Source organism: Amphiura filiformis, chromosome 6 (assembly GCF_039555335.1).
Source record: "Amphiura filiformis chromosome 6, Afil_fr2py, whole genome shotgun sequence".
Lineage (NCBI taxonomy): Eukaryota > Metazoa > Echinodermata > Ophiuroidea > Amphilepidida > Amphiuridae > Amphiura > Amphiura filiformis.
The window spans coordinates 62,754,891-62,779,638 of record NC_092633.1 but is presented as its reverse complement, the minus strand read 5'-3'; the positions used below and the strand labels follow the sequence as shown (position 1 = coordinate 62,779,638).

At 38.1% G+C, this 24,748-nt stretch overlaps 1 protein-coding gene across 1 annotated transcript; it reads left to right on the top strand.

Annotated features, from left to right (window-relative positions):
• Nucleotides 1–806: 806 nt before the first annotated feature.
• On the top strand, nucleotides 807–20,655 carry LOC140154307 (leukocyte surface antigen CD53-like). Its single transcript, XM_072176882.1, has 11 exons — nucleotides 807–878; nucleotides 10,072–10,132; nucleotides 10,719–10,808; nucleotides 11,981–12,029; nucleotides 16,884–16,936; nucleotides 17,142–17,216; nucleotides 18,780–18,848; nucleotides 19,115–19,204; nucleotides 19,478–19,564; nucleotides 19,899–19,980; nucleotides 20,550–20,655. Exons 2-11 carry the CDS (start codon nucleotides 10,076–10,078, stop codon nucleotides 20,582–20,584), a joined length of 687 nt encoding a protein of 228 aa, XP_072032983.1. The 5' UTR covers nucleotides 807–878; nucleotides 10,072–10,075; the 3' UTR covers nucleotides 20,585–20,655.
• The last annotated feature ends 4,093 nt before the right edge of the window (nucleotides 20,656–24,748 follow it).

Here is a 24,748-nt window from a genome sequence, read left to right as displayed (position 1 = left end):
ACACAGAAATTAAATGGGTTCAAATCGTTCTTCCATGTAACATAAACGTAGGTGTGCCTCAAGGTTACATTCCCGGACCAATATCGTTCTGTCTTTTCATTAATAATAACCGAATGTTTAAACAATTGCGTTATGCAAACGTTAAAAATAAATTCAAATTTGTAAGCCTAAGGGTTGAAGAAGAGATATCAAAACTGAAATGATTGGTTTGATTCCTTTTCTCATAGGCGCTATGTATTATTTATGGCGTATTTTGTAAGGGACACGGTGACATACGGTAACACTTGGGTCAATGGATAAATCCATGGTCCAAACCTGTGCAAAGTGTACAAGCCATGCTAGCCCAGAAAAGTTAAAAGGAAGAAAAAAATAGAAGCATAGAAGGCCAACAATCAATATAAAATTATAGCCCTTGGGTCGTGAGAGAAACGGGAAATTCTTACTCCGTGACCAAATACAAAGGCTACAACATTTATCATGCATGACTGTTTTTTAAAATCAATGGATTCATTCCAGAAATGCTCTTCTCGGCTCATGTCGTCTTAGATTGACAAAGGTAGACACTTGGTGGGATACCAACCCGTTGTCTACCAAGAATTTGTATAGAAGAAGAAGTAGGCCTATTATATTCCTATCATGGGTATAGTGGATTCGCCAAAATCCCGCAATTTTAAGCATTATGCGCGTCGCGTCGTGTTATTCGCGGCGCGTTAAATGGCGACTACGCATTAGCCACGCGTTGTATTCCACCTCACCTAGGATACTGACACGGCATGAATGATCTGAAGAAAACAAGATTTCATGATTACCGACATCATAATCGACAATTTGAGATAGAGCCTATATATAACAAGTGATCACTTTATTGCGATTATCAGGTGAGTTTGTTCGTTTGTTTCAAGGTACGGATAATAATAATGAATCATGAATATGACTTGCATACGCATACGAAAATTTGGATTGCATGATTGCAAATGTATTCAACATGTGTTCAATCATGCTCCACCGACCCGTTTCCAGTGCATGAGTGACTTTTGAGTTGCCATGCATGACTCATGGCACGAGCTGAGACTTGTTAAGGGGTGAAAATGGGGCGAACGCTGCATTTTTTAGTACAAAGGTCCCACTTGGCATGAATGTTCCTTGGGGCAAAAGGAAAAGATTCATCCAAAGAGACACTCTGTATCTATTCTGTCGGTCGGACATCCGGGCTATCTCTAGTCTCGGGCCCAAACTTCATGTGGCTCACGGTTTGTCATGAAGAACAGAAACCGGCTGTGAAGGAGGCTACATAGCGATGTTGCTGGAGTGACCTTCAATTTCGGAAAAAACGACACTCGACCATGGAATTTAATTTTAAGTTTGTCAGTATATAAACGGTAAATCAAGTAAGTTTCTTTCACTCTGAAGACTTAGAAACGGTTGTTGATTCCACTGACTATTTGCGATCGAAATTTACATTACACCAATGACAGAAATCATCAACAAAAATCGAATCAGGGACTTGTTTTTACTCGAACATCATCAACAGGAAGTGACGTGACACGGACCGACAGAATGCATAAAATCCCCTAATTTGCATAAATTATGCTAATTAGCACCCAAAATATGGTATTTTCTAACTTTTAGCCCATTTCACTTAAAAACATGTGTAAACAGTTGAATTTGGATTAATTTAGGATAAGGAATTAATTTTAGGATAATTTTGGGAATATGTGGCCATTCTGACTCCCCAAATCCAAGATGGCTGCTGGCCGCCATCTTTAAAATATGCGTTTTTTACAACTTTTGAACCAATCGAGCTACAGACTTGTGTGGCATATCAATTAATACTAACATGGGGGTGGGAAACTCATTTCTGGCACTGTTTATAAGATAGGAAGTCATTTGAAAAGGGCACAGTGGTTTTTAAATGTAAATTCCAATGTACCAGTCTTTGACAATATTGTAGATGGATGAACATGTTTGTATATATTTTGGTTCAGTGCGTCACCAAAATTTTGGTCGTTGGCAATTGTGGGGATTTTCTATATTTTGCTTTTTTGAAGTCTAGGATTCACTTGTAATGAAAACCAATGTTTACCATTTTTTAAATACCAATATGGCGACTATTTTGACAATCCAAAATGGCCGGTTAATCTGCACACACGCAGTCATGTTCAGTTCCTAAAAGTGGACCTTTGAATCTGAAATAGTTACTTTTTCTTCTTCTTCTTCTTCCATGGTTGTGCAGTCCTCATATGGATGAGTATCAAACGCACTGCGAGGGTGGTCATGCGTGGTACAAGCATGACATAAACAAAACAAATTGTGCGCAAAATAAACAGGTGCGAGTAAAAACTGGTAGCAAGATGATTACTGTTAGCAGGCCCTCAACGCAGTCTTGAAGGCGTTGAGGGAACAGGATGCAGCGCTGGGTCGGTTGACAGGCTGTTCCAGTCACGGATGGTGCGTGGAAAATATGAGTTTAAGTAGGCTGTCGAACTACACCGCGGATATTGAAAGCGGGAACCATGGCCTCTGGTGATTGAAGCTAGTGGAGTCATGTACTGGGACCACCTGATGTCGATGAGGTCAAACCGTATGCGATACATCATCTCCAGTCTGCTTTGGAGACGTCTGGTAGCCAAGGTGGGCCATTGGAGATCTTGAACCATGGCTGACACACTGCTGGAGCGATCATAGTCACCTGTGACAAACCTAGCACAACTTCGCTGAACCTGCTCAATCTTTCTGATGTTGCGTTGAGTATGAGGGTCCCAGGATGTGGCGGCATACTCAACTATTGGGCGAATGAAGGTTTTGTAGCTGGTCTCTTTGATCTTGTGTCCACAGTGGCCGATGTTTCTGCTAAGGAAGGCTCTGATGGAATTGGCTTTCTTTGCCACAGTGTCAACATGCATGTTGAAGTTCAGCTTCGAGTCAAGGTGGACTCCAAGATACTTCGCAGAGTCAACAAGCTCCAACTCGTGGCCATGGATGGTGTATGAAGCCAGGACTGGTTTCCGCTTATTGGTGATTCTCAACACCTGACACTTAGAAGCATTAAACTGCATCAACCAGCGGGTTTCCCACTTGACTAAGCAGTCAAGATCCTCCTGAAGATGTTTGCTGTCAGTGGATGTTGAGATGCGCTTGTACAAAACACTATCGTCGGCAAAGAGTCTGGTAGTAGACCTGGTAGCACACTCTGGCATGTCATTAATAAATATCAAAAACAGCAGAGGGCCGAGCACACTGCCCTGAGGCACACCGGATGTTACTTTGGACGTTGAACTTGTCTGGCCTTCAAGCAGGACTTGTTGTGTGCGTTCACTCAGGAAGTCTCTTGTCCACTCTAACAGGGTCCCCCGTATACCGTAGTATTCGGCCTTCAGGAGTAGATGGCGATGGGAGACCTTATCGAAGGCTTTGGCGTAGTCAAGCAGGATCAGGTCTATCTGTGACTTGTCATCCAGGCTCTTCGCAAGATCATCAATTGTGACGATTAACTGAGACTCGCATGACCTCCGTTTCCTAAAACCATGCTGGGCGTCGGTGAGGATGTTATGGTCAGACAGATGGCGGATGAAATGGCAGTGCACGATGTGCTCCAGAAGCTTGCTGAGGATTGATGTGGATTTTATTGGACTATGCAGTCATACTTCTTCTTAGCGTGTCCAAGCGCAGGGTCAAATGCGCCCGAGCCAATAGCTGACGCAGTGACGAGCAGAATCGTTGAATTCAGCTAGGTCCTCATGTGTGCCCCATCTATGGACAGACCAACATGTGTTCCATAGTCTGTGGAACCGTTCCACAATCACAGGTAGTGTTTTGTCCTTCTGGTAGGTATCCCCATTTCTGCAAAGCGACCTTGCACCTTCCGACCCCTGATCTTAGTCTGTTGAGACACCGCCACTCAGGCCATGTGGAATCAGCTCCAGGTGGTAGCTGCTCACTGGGTTGTAGTCCCATAGCTGGTGAATTGGGAGATCTCTCTTTCCACAGGGTGAGTCTTTCCGCTTCCTTGGAGACTGTCCCAAGAGGTTGAACTTTGCTTAGGAAGCTTCCTCTGGATCTAAGGCGTTTGGGTGCAGCAGTCTGGTTGAACATGGGGTGTTCATATCAATGGTCTGACGCTCATGCTCTTGCATGCTGGTCACTTGTCGGCGTACATCTGGAGGGGCTATAGCAGCTAAGGTGTAGAGACTCTCCGTTGGTGTTGATCGGAGGCATCCAGTGACAAGTCGACAGCATGAGTTGAGTGCTGGGTCCACCTTCTTGGCATGAGTTGATCTTCCCCACACTGGGCAGGCATATTCAGCACTAGAGTAGCATAAAGCCAAGGCTGCTGATCTGAGAGTGTCTGGTCGGGCTCCCCATCTGGATCCAGTGAGCTTGTTCAAAATGTTGTTTCGTGAACAAACTTTGCTCCTCTTGTCTTCTCAATGTGGCTCTTGTATGAGAGTGTACGGTCGAGAGTGACTCCCAGATATACGGGTGTTTCACAGTGCTCTAGTGTGGTTCCAGATCAGGTCACCTTCAGTTGACGTTTAGCTTCACGGTTGCGGAGGTGGAAAGCACACACCTGTGTCTTGGATGGGTTGGCACGGAGGTAGTGTTCCTCATAGTATGGCATGAGCTCATCCAGGGCTTTGGAGAGTCTCTGTTCCACAACAGTGAAGTCGGTGTGTTGTGCACTGATGCCAAGATCGTCTGCATATATGAAGCGTTGGGTGTCTTCACTTCTCGGTTGATCATTGGTGTATATATAGAACAGGAGAGGTGCGAGAACACTGCCTTGGGGTAGTCCGTTCCTGGGTCTTCGCCACCGGCTCTTCTTGTCTCCAAGCTGAACAAAGAACATCCTGTTGTCAAGCATGCATTCGATGAGCTCCGTCAGGTGGATATCTTTGGTTAGCTCCAGGATTTTGCTGAGGAGACATCTATGATTGACGGTATCGTAAGCTGCTGAGAGGTCGACGAAAACAACTCCGGTTACCAATCCATCCTCAAATCCATCCTCAATGTGCTGGGTAAGGTTGAGAACTTGGCTTGTTGTTGATTTGCCAGGACGGAAACCTGTTTGTTCTGGGATGAGTTGCTCGTCTACCACAGGTGCCAGTCTGTTGAGCAGGAGGCGTTCGAATAGCTTGTAGGTATGGCTGAGAAGCGATATTGGTCGATAACTCTTTGGGATGGATGGATCTTTATTTCCCTGGCTTCAGCAGACCGATGATGTGAGACTTCTTCCAGATCTTAGGGAGTCTGTGGCTGCGACGACAGGTGTTGTAGAGCTGTAAGAGCCATTTCTTTGCCTCTGGACCAAAGTTCTTCAGCTGCTCAGTTGCGATGTTGTCAAGGCCAATTGCTTTCCCTGGTTGGAGTTTGGCGATTCCTGCTTCCAGCTCCTGCATAGTAAAGGGCTTGGTGAAGCCGGGGTCTCCGCTGTATTTCTTGCGGTCTAATTTGGTCTTATGTTTCTTGCCACTTCTTCCATTCAGGAGCAGTTGGTGGGCAACCTGGTTGGGTGTGACTTTGGGCTGCAGTGGGGCTGTTGTAGGGTCAACTTGAAGTTTGCGGATGGTGGACCATGCCTTCTTGCTGTTGTGGGTCATGTCTGCTGACTCTAGGAGGGTATGCCAGGTCTTATTACGCTCTTTGGAGATGGATTCCATAACTGTCGCACCCTTTGCTGTTGTTTCCTCGGCGAAAGGGTCAGCTTCAAATATGGTTACATACTCTTGGTATTCTTTTGCACATTCCTTGGAAAGGCCTGGTATGTATTCCACCCTGCAGCCTCTATATGTCTACGAGCAGTCTTGGAAACTAGTTGGGCAAAGGTGTCATAGTTGTCTGGAGTTGGAGTAATTATCTTCACCTTCTGGTCTAGCTCTTTTGTGAATCCGTTCCAGTCTGCTTTCTTGTAATTGAAGCGTCGCTGAAAAGGCACTATGTTTGGTGAGATTACGGTGTTAACGTGGATACCAATTGGCCGGTGTTGTGTTTGGGGAACTGGATCCAATACAATCTTCTTACACATGTCAGAGATGTTGTTAGTGACAATAGCTAGATCAGGGTTGTATCCTCTCTTCCAACGGGTACTATGGAACGAAGGAGGAAGTTTGGAATCATGAATAAGGTTCAGCTGGTGTTTGTCTATCCATTCCTCAACTGCAGCTCCATCGTTGTTGGTTTCTTTGTAACCCATTTGAGTGCTGTGGCTGTTGAAATCGCCGATGAAGATACATGGCTTGGTGTCAGTGTTAGAAGTGAAGAGAGTGAGCTTGAAGTCTTCTGCTGGTGGCTTGTAGACTGATGTTATTGTTACATTACTGAGCTCAACAGTGATGACTTCAATGTTGTTGTCATCAGACATCATAGTGGCTTCAATCACAATAACTTCATTCACAAATATCGCACTCCCGTATTGACAATGTGGTCTCTCAACGGCAAGGACCATACCGTACCTGGTATGGTTGGGCGGTGGTTAGTCGCTCCTCTATGGGTTTCCTGTAGGCACAAGACATCACAGTGGAGATTGTTGCACAATCCGCTGATGATATTTTGCTTGGCGGTAGAGAATCCTTCGACATTCAGTGATGTAACTGTCAAAGCAGGCCTTAGAAAAGGTCTGCTTGGACTTCCTTTGGCGATTCTGGGCATGATGGAAAGCTTCTAGATGATAAGTTGCGCTTGGTGGTGGCAGGATTGGTTGGTTATCCAGGGCCGCGTGAACTATTGGTTCGGACGCTCCTACCATGACCCCAAAGTCATACTGATATGGTACTAGTTCAATCCGTTTAATGTAATACCATAAACCAGTGTGTCATTTACCACGCATGTTTTGAAGGTACAAAATCAGGAATGATTGAGAGCAGTTTTTTTCTGACTCACCCTGTATAGCAAATAAATACACCTTTAATTTAACTCCTTTAATCAAATTAATGCCGGAAATGAGCTCTACAGCCCCAAATTAGTATAAATTGATATATCACACAAGTTGGTAGCCAGTACTATGATTCAAAAGTTGTAAAAACGTGTATTTTAAAGATGGCGGCCAGCGGCCATCTTGGATTTGGGGGTCAGAATGGACACATATTCCCAAAACAACCCCCAAAATTAATTCCTTATCCTAAATTAATCCAAATTCAACTGTTTTCACCTGCTTTTAAGTGAAATGGGCTAAAAATTAGAAAATACCATATTTTGGGTGCTAATTAGCATAATTTATGCTAATTAGGGGTTTTATGCATAGAGACAGAGTGTCTCTTTGGATGAATCTTTTTCTCTTGCCTCAAGGAACATCCATGCCAAGTGGGACCTTTGTACTAAAAAATGCAGCGTTCAACCTCTTAACCTACTGATCGGGGCTGTCATCGATCGGGTCACATGCAGAACACACACTCACCGCGTTATTCAATCCTTTTTTGCGTGTGCATGCAATCCACCCAAGCCAGTCATGCAGTGATAATGTTATTTCATTGGAATAGGAATTGAATTTGATTTTGGCCATTTTACATTTCAATTCAATTCATTCAATTGAAATTTCTTCTTCCGATATATATTCGTGCATAAGTTGCATTTTGAGTATTGTCGCACGGGCTTAACGTGCACAGTTCTGATGTGATGCGAAGGTTAATGTTAGCATGACCCCGGGGGTCACTCCCATTCCATTGTGGCCTGCACACCATCCGCGATAATCAACTTTTGAAAAGCACCCTAAACAAGAACCTTTTACGGGCCCCTGAGGTTAAAACCCTTGGCTAAAACCAGTGCCGCCGAGAGCTATTACGGGCCCGGGGGCAATGTGAATGCACGGGCCCCTTTGATCAGTGATGACGGTGCAGGACTTCATAAGTGTGGATGTGTATGTGGGGGGGGGCAACAGTGGCATAAATTTCTTTGTAACATGGGGGAGGGAGGTTGGTGGTCAATCCTTGAACATATGTTGCAGATGGGAGCGAAAGTAGCATGTTTAGATGCCAATAATCAAATATGAACATTGAAGGAGACAAATGCGCGCGAAGCGCGCACAAATTTGCAATTTGAACGGCATTTTGCTCCCAGATTAAGTTTCTCTGAACAACTTCCACGCGAAGTGTAAAAAATTTGCCAATTTAAAGCCAATTTGAAGCTAAAATGATCCAAGTATGAACCGGTGAATTATGAGCGCCAAGCGCGCAAAAATTTGTTATTAGAATTAGCGACTTTTGCTCCCAGATTGGACATATTGAAAGAAAATTGCCAATTTTAAGGTAAATGATCATAAATAAAGTGAAGGGCAGTAGGGCACAATGCGCGCGAAGCGCGCGAAAATTTGCAATTTGTGTTCCCACGATTAAGCTGTGCACTCCCCTGATTTCTCGTAGATTTCATTATATCGAGGATGATCATTTTGGCAAAAGCAAAGAGTAAATTCAAGTGAAATATTTATTAGAGTGTGTGCTTCAAACGCTATCTTGTATTTTTTTTAAATAAAATGCACGTCTTTTTTCTTTGTTTTTACGGGCCCGTTACTTTTGTTTGGTTTTTATGGGCCGTAAAAGAGCAAAGAAACCATACCTTATAATGGACCCGTAAAGGCAAAGAAAAGAGACCGTAGTGGGCCCGTAAAAAGCAAAGAAAAGATACCATAGGCCCGTAAAGGAAAGAAAAGAGACCTTAGTGAGTATGTAAAAAAACCTTAATAAAGCAAAAGAAAAGATATGACCCATAAAAAGAAAAAAAGAGACCTCGGAGAGCCCGTAAAAAGCAAAGAAGAGATACCTTAGGCCTAAGAAAAGAGACCTTTGTCGGCCCGTTATATAGTAAAGTAACGAAAATATGCCTTAATTGCAAGATATCTATTCTGAACCTTTTACGGGCCCCTGAGGTCCGTTTTCTTGGCTTTTAATGCCCCATAGTAAAGTATCTTCTCTTCACTTTTTACGGGCCCCCTAGGACCCCGGGCCCCGGGGTAACGACCCCGGTTACCCCCCCCCCTTGTCGGCGGCAATGGCTAAAACGATACCCTAAACAGGGATTTTCAAACCATAAACAGGGATTTATTCCTTGCATCAAATTTCATACCCTAAATTTTATTTCCGCGTATTAGCCATTGCAATTTTGCTACCCTTTTTCCCGATTTTTCATGTTTTTGACACCCTAAACACGATACGCGCGTATCGTGCCTACCCACGAAAAACTGCCCTTATTCTGCGTTTTTATTATCACAGATGGTGTACAGGCCACAATGGGAGTGAACCCCCGGGGCATGACCTCTTCTGATGCGAAGGTTAATATTAGCATGCATAGGGAACTCTTTTGATGCGAAGGTAAACGTTAGCCTAGGGAACTCTTCTGATGCGAAGGTTAATGTTAGCATAGGGAACTCTTCTGATGCGAAGGTTAATGCTAGCATAGGGAACTCTTCTGATGCGAAGGTTAATGCTAGCATAGGGAACTCTTCTGATGCGAAGGTTAATGTTAGCATAGGGAACTCTTCTGATGCGAAGGTTAATGTTAGCATAGGGAACTCTTCTGATGCGAAGGTTAATGTTAGCATAGGGAACTCTTCTGATGCGAAGGTTAATGTTAGCATAGGGAACTCTTCTGAAGCGAAGGCTAATGTTAGCATAGGGAACTCTTCTGATGCGAAGGTTAATGTTAGCATAGGGAACTCTTCTGATGCGAAGGTTAATGTTAGCATAGGGAACTCTTCTGATGCGAAGGTTAATGCTAGCATAGGGAACTCTTCTGATGCGAAGGTTAATGCTAGCACTAGGAACTCTTCTGATGCGAAGGTAAATGTTAGCTTAGGGAACTCTTCTGATGTGAAGGTTAATGCTAGCATAGGGAACTCTTCTGATGCGAAGGTTAATTCTAGTATAGGAACTCTTCTGATGCGAAGGTTAATATTAGCATTGGGAACTCCTCCCGGGAACTCCTTTGATGTGAAGATGGAAAATATACCGTAATAGCTGAAACGAATATAACGTAAATTCGTCTCAGGTATTAATAGTCCAGGTTGGTTTATAAAAAATGATATCGCTATAAGATTTCCAAACACTCTTGTTATAAATTTATAATAAATGTTTCTCTATCATGCAGAGTGATGTCGTGTTTGAAGTTCGTGCGAGTACTTCTTTTCCTTCAGAATTTCATCTTCTGGGTAAGGACATATTTATGTCAAAACGAAAAAAAAAATTCCAGTTATAGCGCAGTCACATAACAGTATTATAGGCCCGCCCATTTAATGTAATCAGCTGCATACTGACTTCAGAACGAGGCTACTGACTTTGGTTTAGTTCTTTTTTGAGTGGTGGAAATATAAATAGGCCTATATGTGCTGAAATGAAGATTTGGTCAAACAATTTCCGGCTTTCTGTAATTGTCATAAAAATATCATACATGAAGCGTGACCTATTTTTAACTTATTGAAATATTTATGATATCTAAAAGGATTGAAAAACATTTTCTTTTTTTCATTGAATACGATTTGTAGTGAAAAGATTTTATTTTTCAATTAGAAAAAATGTGTGCCTAAGTGCCGTCGGTAAAAGATTTAAAAACAATGAAAATCAATTTCAGTTCGACTGCATGTTTAATAGGCAAAGACTTGCCCTTCTTTGTTGCTTCTTTCATTGATTAAAAAGATTTATTCATTTATATATTTATTTATTTATTTATTTATTTATTTATTTATTTATTTATTTATTTATTTATTTATTTATTATTTTTTTAATTTTTTATTATAGATAATAGGTTTGGTCTTGATAGGAATCGCATCTTACATTTTACTTGCCAAGGACTTATCAGTACAACTACAGTTTCTTGAAGGCACACACGTAAGTCAAACTAAATTATGCGATTTGTCTATTATTTTGTCTGTCTGTCTTCATGTGTGTATGTCTGTCTGTCTATCATTATTTGAATGAAAAAAGAGCAGAAAGAATAGTTCAAAGAGCAGTAGCGGCATCGGATATTTTTTTCGGTGGGCATTGGGGGAAAAGGGAATTGATGGGGGTATCAACAAATTCCCACACACAAAGTTGTCGTAATGGGGGGGTGTGCATCGGACACACCCACCCGTGGCGCCGCCAGTATCGGAAGGTATATTAATGTTACTATTTCGATTTACAAATTGATTCCGCAATACTTTACTTAGTAGAATCAGTTGTGTACCATGTTTACGAGCGTAATGACTCAAGATCAAAATCACCTTTTCACAGTTGCCACACGAATACACAACAATAACATACTGTTTGATTAAGTTAACAAAATCTGAATCTTATTTGAAAAATAAAATATGATTTTTCAATGAACAATAAATCCACATAGGCCTAGGCCTACTCGTACTAATGATTACTGCTTACTACTTAACCGGCAGTCTTGTTGCACTAATGTTCTGGACGACCGTATATCCTCAGGCCAAAAAACAAAAATTGAGTGCATGCCATCCAGTGGGATTTTTGGGTTGGGACGGTCGGTCGGATTTTTTTTTATGACTCACTACTGTATTATAGGCCTGTAGGCAAAGAACATTGGTCATGTAGAAAGATACATCAATACTTCACTTCAGACCTTCAATACGCAAGAATCAAGATACACCATAGAAATTGATTCAATTAGAACGACTGCATACCTTCCTACTTACAAGCATAAGACAACAAGTTTATTAGAAACATTGATGCATGAATGGATAGTTATAAATGTTATAATGAGTTTATTGTAATGATTTTCTTAAGAAAAATGTTGTTGGCCAAATTTAGCTTTGAAATGAAATTTAGACACAGAAAAGGTAATTAAAGACCATTAAAATTTTAAACTAAAAAAACCCAAAAACTAAAGGGCCGGTCGGTGGAGGGCCAAAAAAAAAAGCAACCACATTTTTTTTGGCCTTATTTGCTTGTCCCGTTGGATCTCTGTCCAGCGAAGTCCATCGTTGACTTCAATTTGTGTGGCTCCTTTATTTATTTTGTTTATTAAATTATAATTTGCCTGTTGTTTTCCCCTATAGTTGATTTGTTACGTCTGCATAGGCGTGGGTGTCGTCCTATTTGTAATTGGTAAGTGTAGACCTATAATAATAAATGAAAGTGTATCATGACTGGAGTAAATATTTTATGGTGTAAACACACGAGCGTATATATATAAGTTGGTAATGCAAAGAACTGTAAAAGGAACGGGGGTGGGGCTGGCTGACCCTATTTTTATTGATGGCCGAGCGGATTTGCCACAATTTTTGGAGCAGCGCCACCCCTCCTTTTAGGGGAAAATAAAAGTAGCGAAGACTGGTTTCTAAAAACGCAGATTTATGCGAACAGAAATATTGCCACCATCAGGGTAAGTTGGTGTGGCAGAACACACCGAGGTATCCGTCAAAGGAATCCTGGTCAGGCTTAAAAACACAATAAACAATGAATATAATTATTTGTTAACAAGTTTTATTAAAGTTCTTACTCTACAAAATGCACCTTACTCTACTACATGAATAACAGTTTATGTCACAAATGGCTTACCATACCTGACTGAAAGGAATGATTTGATTTTAAAATGCACAGCTGTTTAATTGAACAATTAGCAACAGTGTGTTTTTCTGCTGTTATGACGCAAATGGCCTACCATACTTTATGTTGTTTCGCAAATGGCCTGCCATACTTTGTTCTATGACACATTACATCATTTTACATAAAGTTTCACAATTAACATTACAAAGAATACTTTTTATTTGAGTTTCATCAAAGCATCCTATACACTCTCAGAACATTGGATAAAAAATGAATGGGCAGAAAACAGTTGGTTAAAAAATGCCCAACAATGGTTAAGATTCTTGAAGTTGGGCAAAATACAGTTTAATACATGGTTGGTCAAACCTGTCAATATGGTATTTACACAATGTTGGTTAAAAGTTAACCAACCTTGGTAAAAAACATCATTTTCCCGCCAATAAAGTTGGGCAAAGTATGGTTTTGCCCAACCATGGTCACATGGTGTTCCTTTGCGAACTGTGATTGGTCATTGTGTTGGGCAAAAATGCATTTCAGAAAACAAGATGGCCGATATGAGTGGCTTGCTGCAAAGCGGTGGATCGGGGTCTTCAAGATCTGTTGGAGACATTTGAAGGTATGAAATTATATTATAAAGTATATCATTTCATCGGTTGATAACACTTAGATTTAAGTGTGTGCGAGGCACGACAACCGGTACTGCTTAAGCAAGCTTACGATGCTTTATGGTGGTATAGCTGTCGTCGATAAAGCATCGTAAGTCTTGCTCACAGTCTGGCCTCGCACACACTTAAACTAAGTGTTATACCCGATAAAATGTTTATAATATAATTTCCTGCCTTCAAATGTCTCCAATTGGTTAAAATATGAACAATGAAATGAACTTCCCATTCATAGTGTTTAACCAACTATTGGTTATATTTTGCCCAACATGCTTTGCCCAACTGGTTGGTTACCGTAATGTTAACCAGTAGTTGGTCAATGTGTTTAACCAACCTGTGGTTATATTGTTAACCAACCCAGGTTGGTTAACAATATAACCAACTGTTGGGCTGTTCACCTGTAAATACATGGTTGGTTAAAATTTTAACCAAGTTGGTTAAAATTTTTAACCAATGTTCTGAGAGTGTACAATGACAAGTAATACATGGTACCTTTTTTTTAGGTTTCATCAAAGCACCTGACACATGTAAATACATAAACAAAGTTCACTGCACTATTAATTTCATGCACAAACTATTTCAAATGCCAAACCTTACAATTGATTTTTACCTTACTCCTGAATCCAATTTGTCCATTACAACTGTACACTATTTCCTTCTACTGGTATCACCTGAGCACCTTTTTACCTTGAACTCGCCAATTCTCTAACTATTTTAATCTCACACAATCCTGAACAATACACGACTCTAACATTGTACACAAATGTTAACTCGCAATTTAAGCGCCTCAAACCTTCGCGTCCCTAAACTCTCACAAAAGCTCTCTCACAACTCGCCTAATCTGCAACTCCTAAATGCATAAACCACAAAAGCGCAATTGCCAACATTAATATTACATTTACAATTATTTCACAAAATGACATTATGAATGCACACTGCAAGCATTATTTTTGAAACCATATTACGCCTACACACTGAACACATGTTTAGCGAATGTCCTCATGGAAATCTATGTTGCGCACAACCTTCGGGAGCTGATGCTGGGAGCCACATCAACACATTCTGCACCACTGCGCAGATTTCCACTTGAAAGACAATCTTTTATATAAAAACAAGCTTTTTATACAATGACACATTATGGCCACCACAGACTTCAAAGTGCACGAGGAGTCTGCATAGCTCTAAATAGAAGTCAGTGAAACTTCCGGTATAGCAGTAATACGCCGTAGCCACCCGTCAGTGTTACTAGTATCTCTACTTCGGGTTTCTTCTGTTTTCTGCGTGTCTTTAATGAAATACAACCTGTTTACTCATCAACACATATTTTTGAGTTGGTACACAAATCCCGTGTAATTTTATCCAATACTCAACTTGACAGATTTCAACACACACAAATACAAGGTTTCAACAATAACTGCGTCACTTATCACATTACAAAAGTTCTATTTTTGTCACACACCAATAATCAATAATTTTCAATGCTAATTTTGTCAACAACGGCTTGCCATACTTTGTTTAGAAATACACATCTTGATAAAAACAGCTTACTATACATTTCACAAATTGAGCATTTTACATAAACCAAGGACTTTCATTCACAAAATGCACACAGAAATACAATAATTGGATATTAAGGGGTGCTTTACTGGGCTTAAAGGTAACTACCGGCTAGTGAAAGCAAGAAGACCTGAAGTTGACAATTTTACTGTACTTTCCAACTAATTAAAGCAAGAGAGACCCAGAAGCACAAGAGTCTCCACCACAACCGTTTAAGGTAAGGGAAGGCCTAAAGTATGACACCATCACATATCCAATATATAACACTGATAGATTATGCAAATCTTGAATCAAATGATGCATTAATATACCTCTACACAAAGCATTTAGCCAAACCTGAAATATGATTACGCAATCAGCATGCACAAATTTGGTAAATTTTGCAACTACATGTTATTTAAAGTCACACATTATTTTAACCTGTCCTACTTTTTACGCAAAGTGCACAATATCTGAACCATGCTCAAAATCGCAATTATGACGCTTTTGGCGCACCATACTTTTTCTACAAAATGTCAATCAACATGATACAATAGCTTCAAATATTTATTTACACAAAGTTTGACTTTCTGTACACAAAATGTCATGACAATTTGCAATAATCTGTGCTGCTTGTTCTGCAAAAACATAATATTTTAACCCATTTTACTCTCCACAAGGTTTTGTCCCAATCCCTGCCAAACAATGACCTGAACTTGAACCCTGACCCAATTTCAGACTGTTTTACTCATCAAAACAATGTCCAAAACAAATAAAACCCACAACATTGCTCAAAACACATCCCAATTTGGCAAACATTTATTTTACTCATCCCCCCACACAAGAAGCACAAATTGTTTGTTTACATTTAAATATGCATATCAAAATCATAAACTCACATTAAAAATATACACACAATGTCCATGATGTCGTCGCCTGTTGATCGCGGAGTGCACTTATCGAAGAAATTAATAAATCCGACATTTTGCTGGCCAGCTTTTTAACTGCGAAATGTCCATTGCGATGCAAGAAAATGACGTCTTCGCTAATTGCTAATCACTTCGTTAAAATACCATGTCCATTGCGTACGTCATGAGCTGCCCAAAACTCCATTGAAGATGTAACTCCAATCCAGGCGATAATATCCACTCAAATAATGCGAATCTTCCCCCATTTCTCAGCATACTTCAAAGTAAAATGTCGTCACAATTACAACTCGTCAACTGGGTAATTTGTATCGTCCATTCGCTGCTGTCAATTTTGCTCTGTCTTGTACACACGAAAATATTGTCACGGTAATCTCCATCTCTTCCAAATTCTCGTCTTACTCCTCCAGAAAAACATACAAAAGTAATATTATCTGTCCATTTGTCGAAATATTGTCTTCTCTCGTCGCTTTCTACTCGCCTATCCATCACGTAACACGGTCTGCACACAGTCGTCGTCAGTCTCCTGAATCAGTCTTGGTCAGTCTGCCTAAATCAGTCTCTCGTCTTGGTCCGAGAAGTTTCTCAAATCGCCCAGCTGAAAACCCACGCCAAAGTTGGATCAGCTGACCTCCGTCCAATCAGCGTCCGCGATTTCCAAATCCTCACAAAGGGCGAAGCCGCTTCCTGACTGACGGTGCTTATACGCGCTGAATACAATGGAGAACTTTACAATAACAACTTAAATGTGGTAAAAAAATACCTTGATGTGGCCGCAAAAACACGTGATTATTTGGCTTGCAAAATAATGGAAAAACACGCTATTTATACGGGGGAAATCCCGTTACAGAACCAATCATAACCAATGTTATAACCGCTGAGTGTGTGCGGACGACCGTAACATACACACGTCAAGCGTCCCGCTTCTGCAAGTATAGTTTTCCTCTTTTAAAATGATATTTCAAATTTCAGCAGCAAATTCGGGGAAATATTTTCTAATGGGACCAAAATTGACAAGTGGGGACGAAAATCACCTCCACACAAAAATCCTGGCTACGTCACAAATGTCTTTAAAAAAATTAACTCGTTTCTCGTAATATCAGCTATGTATCCCGGGTATGTAGCATCCCCGACAACAGATCTCAGAACATAGCCTATAGTTGTCGACAGATCAGATCGGGAAAGTTGTCGCAATCGTTTCGCCAATTTGCTTTTTGGAGGTCGGACTTTTAACAGAATTCATATTAAAATAAATCAACGTTTCGTTTTGTTTTTCGTTTCCCCTACAGGTCTAATTGGATGCTGTGGTGCCTTCAAAGAAATCAAATGTTTACTGATAGTGGTAAGTCATTATTAAAATGAGCAATTCTGTCATTTACCAGACTGGGATTTAAAACCTTTGATAGATTTTATACACCATAATATCATGATTAGTAAGCTCGATGTGAATCTCAAATCTCTTGAAAAACAACATCCCCGGTAATATGCGGATAAAAACGTTTAAACCGACTCATGAAATTAATATTACTGTTCTTTCTTTCTTATAGTATGCAGGTGTATTAGTTTTACTGCTTCTTGTTGAGATTACAGCAGGTTTCTACATAGGACACCAGTATGATCAGGTAAATGGGGCAAATGGGCATCTTTATTTTCCTGTCAAAAAATAAACAAGGAGTCACATTAAATAATTTTTCCAATTTGAATAAATAATTTCTCCAACGTGAATTTTTTTTGGAGCAAAATTAAAAATATCCGTGCAGTTTCTGTTTTGTATTTCACATCACCAGGATATGAAATGACTGGGATCATCCAAATCATCCAGATTATCTGACTTATGTCAGCATGTGTTAATGTTGCTATCTACTGAAGATGTCTGATATCCGATCATGTTGTTAATGTTACTATCTACTGAAGATGACTGATATCCGATTGTGTTAATGTTGCTATCTGCTGAAGATGGCTGATATCCGATTGTGTTAATGTTGCTATCTACTGAAGATGACTTATATCAGAATGTGTTAATGTTGCTATCTACTGAAGATGTCTGATATCCGATTGTGTTAATGTTGCTATCTACTGAAGATGACTGATATCCGATTATGTTAATGTTGCTATCTATACTGAATATGTCTGATGTCCGATTGTGTTAATGTTGCTATCTACTGAAGATGGCTGATATCCGATTGTGTTAATGTTGCTATCTACTGAAGATGACTGATATCCGATTACGTTAATGTTGCTATCTACTGAAGATGTCTGATATCCGATTATGTTAATGTTGCTATCTACTGAAGATGTCTGATATCCGATTGTGTTAATGTTGCTATCTACTGAAGATGACTGATATCAGATTATGTTAATATTGCTATCTACTGAAGATGTCTGATATCCGAGTGTGTTAATGTTGCTATCTATTGAAGATGACTGATATCAAAATGTGTTAATGTTGCTATCTACTGAAGATGACTGAGTGATATTAGCTGATTGAAATTGAGGTTTGAAGAAAGCATGCTTTTGGGGCAGCTAATAAAAAAAATATAAAAAAATCTTCAATTTTTCCAACCTGAAAAAGGTTTGGCACACGATAATCATTTCTTCAATTCAGAAAAAAAGCTCGTTTCAAAAAATAACTCAAAATTGAATACTGATACTGTATAATTCCCGACTAGATTATAATATAGATCACCTGTTTAAAACTATTTTTATAAATTGACATCATTTTGTGGTAACCATATTATTTTTAAAAAAACACAGATTTTTTTTTATCACATCATGAAAAGTGTAGTGCGTCTCTGAAAAAGTTTCAGGAACACTTATTTTGCCAGAAATTTGAGGGGTCTGCCATGCTTACTATATGTTTTTGCCTATAAGTATGTCACAGGTAGACCTGCAATATTTATGGTGCATATGAAGGAGAAAACTTTACAGATAAATATTCTAGCATGATCACTTTTGTAAGCACATAAGAAATTCTCAAAATAGGCCGCGTAGTTACAGTAGCATTTTAGTTCACATATTTTTTGAGACGTGATTTCAGGCAGATCACGTCAGCCAATTTTCCTATAATTTTGTGTGGGTATGTCGAAAACCCTGAAGAAATATTTATGCTCGTTATAATTCGGAGGGCAACGTAGAGCTGTTTATATTGCTGCTATATGTAATGCCATTGGTCATTTTCTTTTCAGTTCGTGTCTTACATGGCTAAGGCTTGGTATCACTTAGATGAAACAACCATCAATACGATTCAATCTCAGGTTTGTAATTGTATAATTATGTAAATTTCGTTGAAATGAATTAACCAAAGGCAATTATCAGTAATGCTACTGGAAAATTCAGGTCGGGAAATAAAACAATCCGAATCTATGTGTTGGTACGGTAGTTGGTAAGGATTAAAAAGCCAAACATTTAGGCCTATATTTGCTATTATCACGTAACGATCAATCAACGGTATGATATTAACTATATTATAATATACTCTTAAAATGATTTTCATAACATAATAATATATTTTTGTTTCCAGTTTAAGTGTTGTGGATTCAATGCCAGTGAGGAATACAAAGGTGACGAACCATCGTCATGTTACGATCCTACCACATCCGTACTTTATGACGTAAGTTTAATTTATTTTTAAACCAAAGACCTGAGAAAATTTGCAAAGACCACCAATTTGTCGCTTTTTGGACCTTTTGTAAGGAGTTTGGAGGTACGCTCTCAATAATCGATATGCTGCTAATATTAGTCGTGCTAATGGATAAAGAAATGGCTCCAAGTTCAAATAAGTTCGATCTTCACGCTTTGATCTTTGAATATGTAAAAACCATCTTGTGGTGATTGTCTGTTAATAAGTTGTATGAAAGTATCATTATTTTCTTCTTCTTAATAGGCATCTTGCTATTCCAAACTGGTCCGTGTGGTGGCTGACAACATCAGTGTATCTACATCTATCGGAGCCGTCATAGGTGCCCTTGAGGTAAATCCGGGACATTCTCATGCAATTAATTAATTTCGTTTCATATAATATGTTTTATGTATTTCCTCTTTTGTCTAGTATAGGACATCATATTCTGTAATCCCTCTCTGGGTTTTTTTTTTTCAGTTTCAAATTGTTTTTTATAGGTTTTTTTGGTTTTTTGGTTATTGTTTTTAATTCATTCAACACTAAGCCAAGTTTTTTTTTATCTTTCCACAAACACTAAGCCAAGTTGCGTCACCGAGTAGTAATTGTTAAAACTTCAACATTTGTGAACTTCGATACTGTTACTGTTATCGTCAACATTACGAAATTTGATGTGTTTTCCCCCTAGGTTTGCGGAGTGATTTTTACCGCTTACATTTTGTACAAGAAGAGGAGCAGCAGAAATCAGACGAAAGTGGTCCCTCTGAAGAGTAAGATATCTTATCCAAAAAATTGACACGTATGACTTAGTTTAAAAGTAATAAAACAGTCTGAATGAAGAGCAGGGAGGGTGCATCGCCTGAAGAACGAAGGAAGTGTTGCTTCCAGAGGTTAACTTCAATTGAATTATTGTTAAAAATGTGATAAAACACTCGGCATTCGTAGCAATTATGACTTTTGTAAGAGTGCTCTTACACAAGTTAAAAAAATTACAATCAATTGATCAACCAATTGATCACCAATAAATCAGTATTGTATTAATATTATAAAAATATATAAGACGCTGAAACTTTTTTTACAAGGTCATGAAAAGCAGAATGAGTGTTTAGTCGCTACAATTCCATTTTTTAGATGGACATTAATTATTTTCTCTTCCTTTTGCGTAAAGAAAAGGAAAAAATAGCACATTTTCTGACAATAATTTTAACGTAATCTTGGAAATGGGATCATTGTTGTGTAGTATAGCGTAACTGATAGATTATATTTCGCAATTTGATTTTAAAACTAGTAATAATATTAATTTGCCTTTTTTTTTCGTGCTTGTTTGTTTTTCCCATAGATCCGGATCGCCGTACTGCATGGGAAACCGCTTGAAGCCCATAGAATTACTAAGAAATAGTGAATGAATATCAACACTGACTGTAATTTTTTGTATCTTAGCTATTTTTGACAAATATGATAATTCAATAAACTTACATCAAAAAAACAAAACTTTTGAGGTAGATGTTTTCGTACGTACTTTATACATGTTATGATGTTAGAGAAACGTCTGTGGCGTAGCCGGGATTTGAGTGGGCAAGGCAAATTTTCATCCCCACTTGTCAATTTTTGGTCCCATTTTGATTCATTTTAATGACACTTTACTCGTTGCCATGCCATCCCCTTTATAAATCTGATGATTTATACTTAAAGTGTACATGTAGGTGGGATGAAAAGCCGACGATCAATTGAAAAATTTGACCTTTTGTATTGAAGGTATGGATTTTTTCCCCAAAACACCATAAACAATTAGGTCTTTTTGGGAAAAAAATCCATATCCTCAATATGAAAGGTCAAAATTTTCAATTGATCGTCGGCTTTTCCTCCCAGCTACATACACTTTAAGAATATATCATTAGATTTATAAAATTACTGTTACATATCAAAATGTGAAAAATATCAAATTTTAATAATTTGTCATAAAATTTGTATTATATCGTGAATTTCAAAAAATGAAAATTATTTGATATCAGAAAGACATTCTTCGTATTCAGAATGCAATTCGATATGTCTGATGTGCTCTCATGTCCCACAAAAAATACTGTCGAAACGCTCATTCCAGATCCCTTAAGACAGATTTTAACAAATTCCGCTGTAAGTATTAATTATTTTCTTCGTAGGCACTAAATGCTATCTTTAGAAGATAGCAAAGCAAGAAACGTGAAAAATAATAATATTCCAAAAAAACATTGCCAAACACGCGTTATAAATGATGAAAAAAGCAAAACAAAAACAAAACAAAATCAAATCAAAACAAAACAAAACAAAACAAAACAAAACAAAACATGAAAAAACAAAGATGATTCAGTACGCAAAAAAATTCTTTTTGTCTCATATAAACCCGCCGTGATTGCTATCTTCGGTAGACAGTCAAAATGATAATCATTAAAAAAATTATTAAACATAAATAAAAAAAATAGAGGTATGAATTATTTTCTTTGAAGGCCCTAAATGCTATCTACAGAAGATAGCAAGCAAACCAAAATACATGCAAAATAATAATGTTCCAAAAAGCATTGCCTAACACGCGTTCTATAAAGAAATGTTAAAATGAAGAAGCTGACCAAAATTTAAAACGGCATTTATATAGCATAGCTTATCAGGAACAGGAAGGAAAAAATAGGAAACAAAACAAAACAACAAAATAAAAACAAAACAAAAACAAAACAAAAAACAATGATGATTCAGTACGCAAGAAATTATCTTTTATCTTAGGCCTATAAACCCGCCGTCATTGTTAACTTCAGTACCGTAGATAGTCAAAATAATAGGCCAATCATTAAAAAAAATCATTAAACATAAAGAAAAATATAGAGCTATTAATTATTTTCTTTGTAGGCCATATGCTATCTACAGAAGATAGCAAGCAAACCAAAAAACATGCAAAATAATAATATTCCAAAAAACATTGCTTAACACGCGTTCTAGATGATGATTCAGTACGTAAAAATCTGGGGATTCAGTGCGCAAAATTCCGGGGCAAAACGGCTATAATTGGCAGCGCGCATAGAAAACAAATAGCCAATAGGCCGAATGCAAAGCTAAAAAGAAATGTTAAAATGAAGAAGCTGACCAAAATTTAAAAGGGCATTTATATATAGATTATCAGGAACAGGAAGGACAAAAACTAGAAACAAAACAAAACAACAAAATATAAACAAAACAAAAAACAATGATGATTCAGTAGGCAAGAAATATACCTTTTATCTTAGGCCTATATAAACCCGCCGTCATTGTTAACTTCAGTAGATAGCCAAAATAATAATCATTAAACATAAAAGGAAAAAAAAATAGAGGTATTAATTATTTTCTTTGTAGGCCCTAAATGCTATCTACAGAAGATAGCAAGCAAACCAAAACACATGCAAAATAATAATGTTCCAAAAAACATTGCATAACACGCGTTCTAGATGATGATTCAGTACGGCAAATCTGAGGATTCAGTAGGCTACGCAAAATCCCGGGGCAAAACGGCTATAATTGGCAGCGCGCTTTGAAAACAAATAGCCAATAGGCCGAATGCAAAGCTAAAAAGAAATGTTAAAATGAAGAAGCTGACCAAAATTTAAAAGGGCATTTATATAGCATAGATTATCAGGAACAGGAAGGAAAAACAAGAAACAAAACAAAACAACAAAATATAAAAAAAACAAAACAAAACAAAAACCATTAATGATGATCATCAGTACGCAAGAAATATACCTTTTATCTTAGGTCTATAAACCCGCCGTCATTGTTAACTTCAGTAGATAGTCAAAATAATAATCATTAAAAAAATCATTAAACATAAAGAAAAAATACAGGTATTAATTATTTTCTTTGTAGGCCATAAATGCTATCTACAGAAGATAGCAAGCAAACCAAAACACATGCAAAATAATAATGTTCCAGCGCGCTTAGAAAACAAAACGCCTATAATCGGCAGCGCGTTTAGAAAACAAATAGCCAATAGGCCGAATGCAAAGCTAAAAAGAAATGTTAAAATGAAGAAGCTGACCAAAATTTAAAAGGGCATTTATATAGCATAGATTATCAGGCACAGGAAGGAAAAAAAAAGAAACAAAACAAAAACAAAACAAAAAACAATGATGATTCAGTACGCAAGAAATATACCTTTTATCTTAGGTCTATATATATAAACCCGCCGTCATTGTTAACTTCAGTAGATAGCCAAAATAATAATCATTAAAAAATCATTAAACATAAAAGAAAAAAAATAGAGGTATTAATTATTTTCTTTGTAGGCCCTAAATGCTATCTACAGAAGATAGCAAGCAAACCAAAACACATGCAAAATAATAATGTTCAAAAAACATTGCCTAACACGCGTTCTAGATGATGATTCAGAACGGCAAATCTGAGGATTCAGTGCGCAAAATTCCGGGGCAAAACGGCTATAATTGGCAGCGCGCTTAGAAAACAAATAGCCAATAGGCCGAATGCAAAGCTAAAAAGAAATGTTAAAATGAAGAAGCTGACCAAAATTTAAAACGGCATTTATATAGCATAGATTATCAGGCACAGGAAGGAAAAAAATAAGAAACAAAACAAAACAACAAAATAAAATAAAAACAAAACAAAAACAAAACAAAAAACAATGATGATTCAGTACGCAAGAAATATACCTTTTATCTTAGGTCTATATATAAACCCGCCGTCATTGTTAACTTCAGTAGATAGCCAAAATAATAATCATTAAAAAATCATTAAACATAAAAGAAAAAAATAGAGGTATTAATTATTTTCTTTGTAGGCCCTAAATGCTATCCACAGAAGATAGCAAGCAAACCAAAACACATGCAAAATAATAATGTTCAAAAAAACATTGCCTAACACGCGTTCTAGATGATGATTCAGAACGGCAAATCTGAGGATTCAGTGCGCAAAATTCCGGGGCAAAACGGCTATAATTGGCAGCGCGCTTAGAAAACAAATAGCGAATGCAAAGCTAAAAAGAAATATTAAAATGAAGAAGCTGACCAAAATTTAAAAGGGCATTTATATAGCATAGATTATCAGGAACAGGAAGGAAAAAAACAAGAAACAAAACAAAACAACAAAATATAAACAAAACAAAAACAAAACAAAAAACAATGATGATTCAGTACGCAAGAAATATACCTTTTATCTTAGGTCTATATATAAACCCGCCGTCATTGTTAACTTCAGTAGATAGCCAAAATAATAATCATTAAAAAATCATTAAACATAAAAGAAAAAAATAGAGGTATTAATTATTTTCTTTGTAGGCCCTAAATGCTATCTACAGAAGATAGCAAGCAAACCAAAACACATGCAAAATAATAATGTTCAAAAAAACATTGCCTAACACGCGTTCTAGATGATGATTCAGAACGGCAAATCTGAGGATTCAGTGCGCAAAATTCCGGGGCAAAACGGCTATAATTGGCAGCGCGCTTAGAAAACAAATAGTCAATAGGCCGAATGCAAAGCTAAAAAGAAATGTTAAAATGAAGAAGCTGACCAAAATTTAAAAGG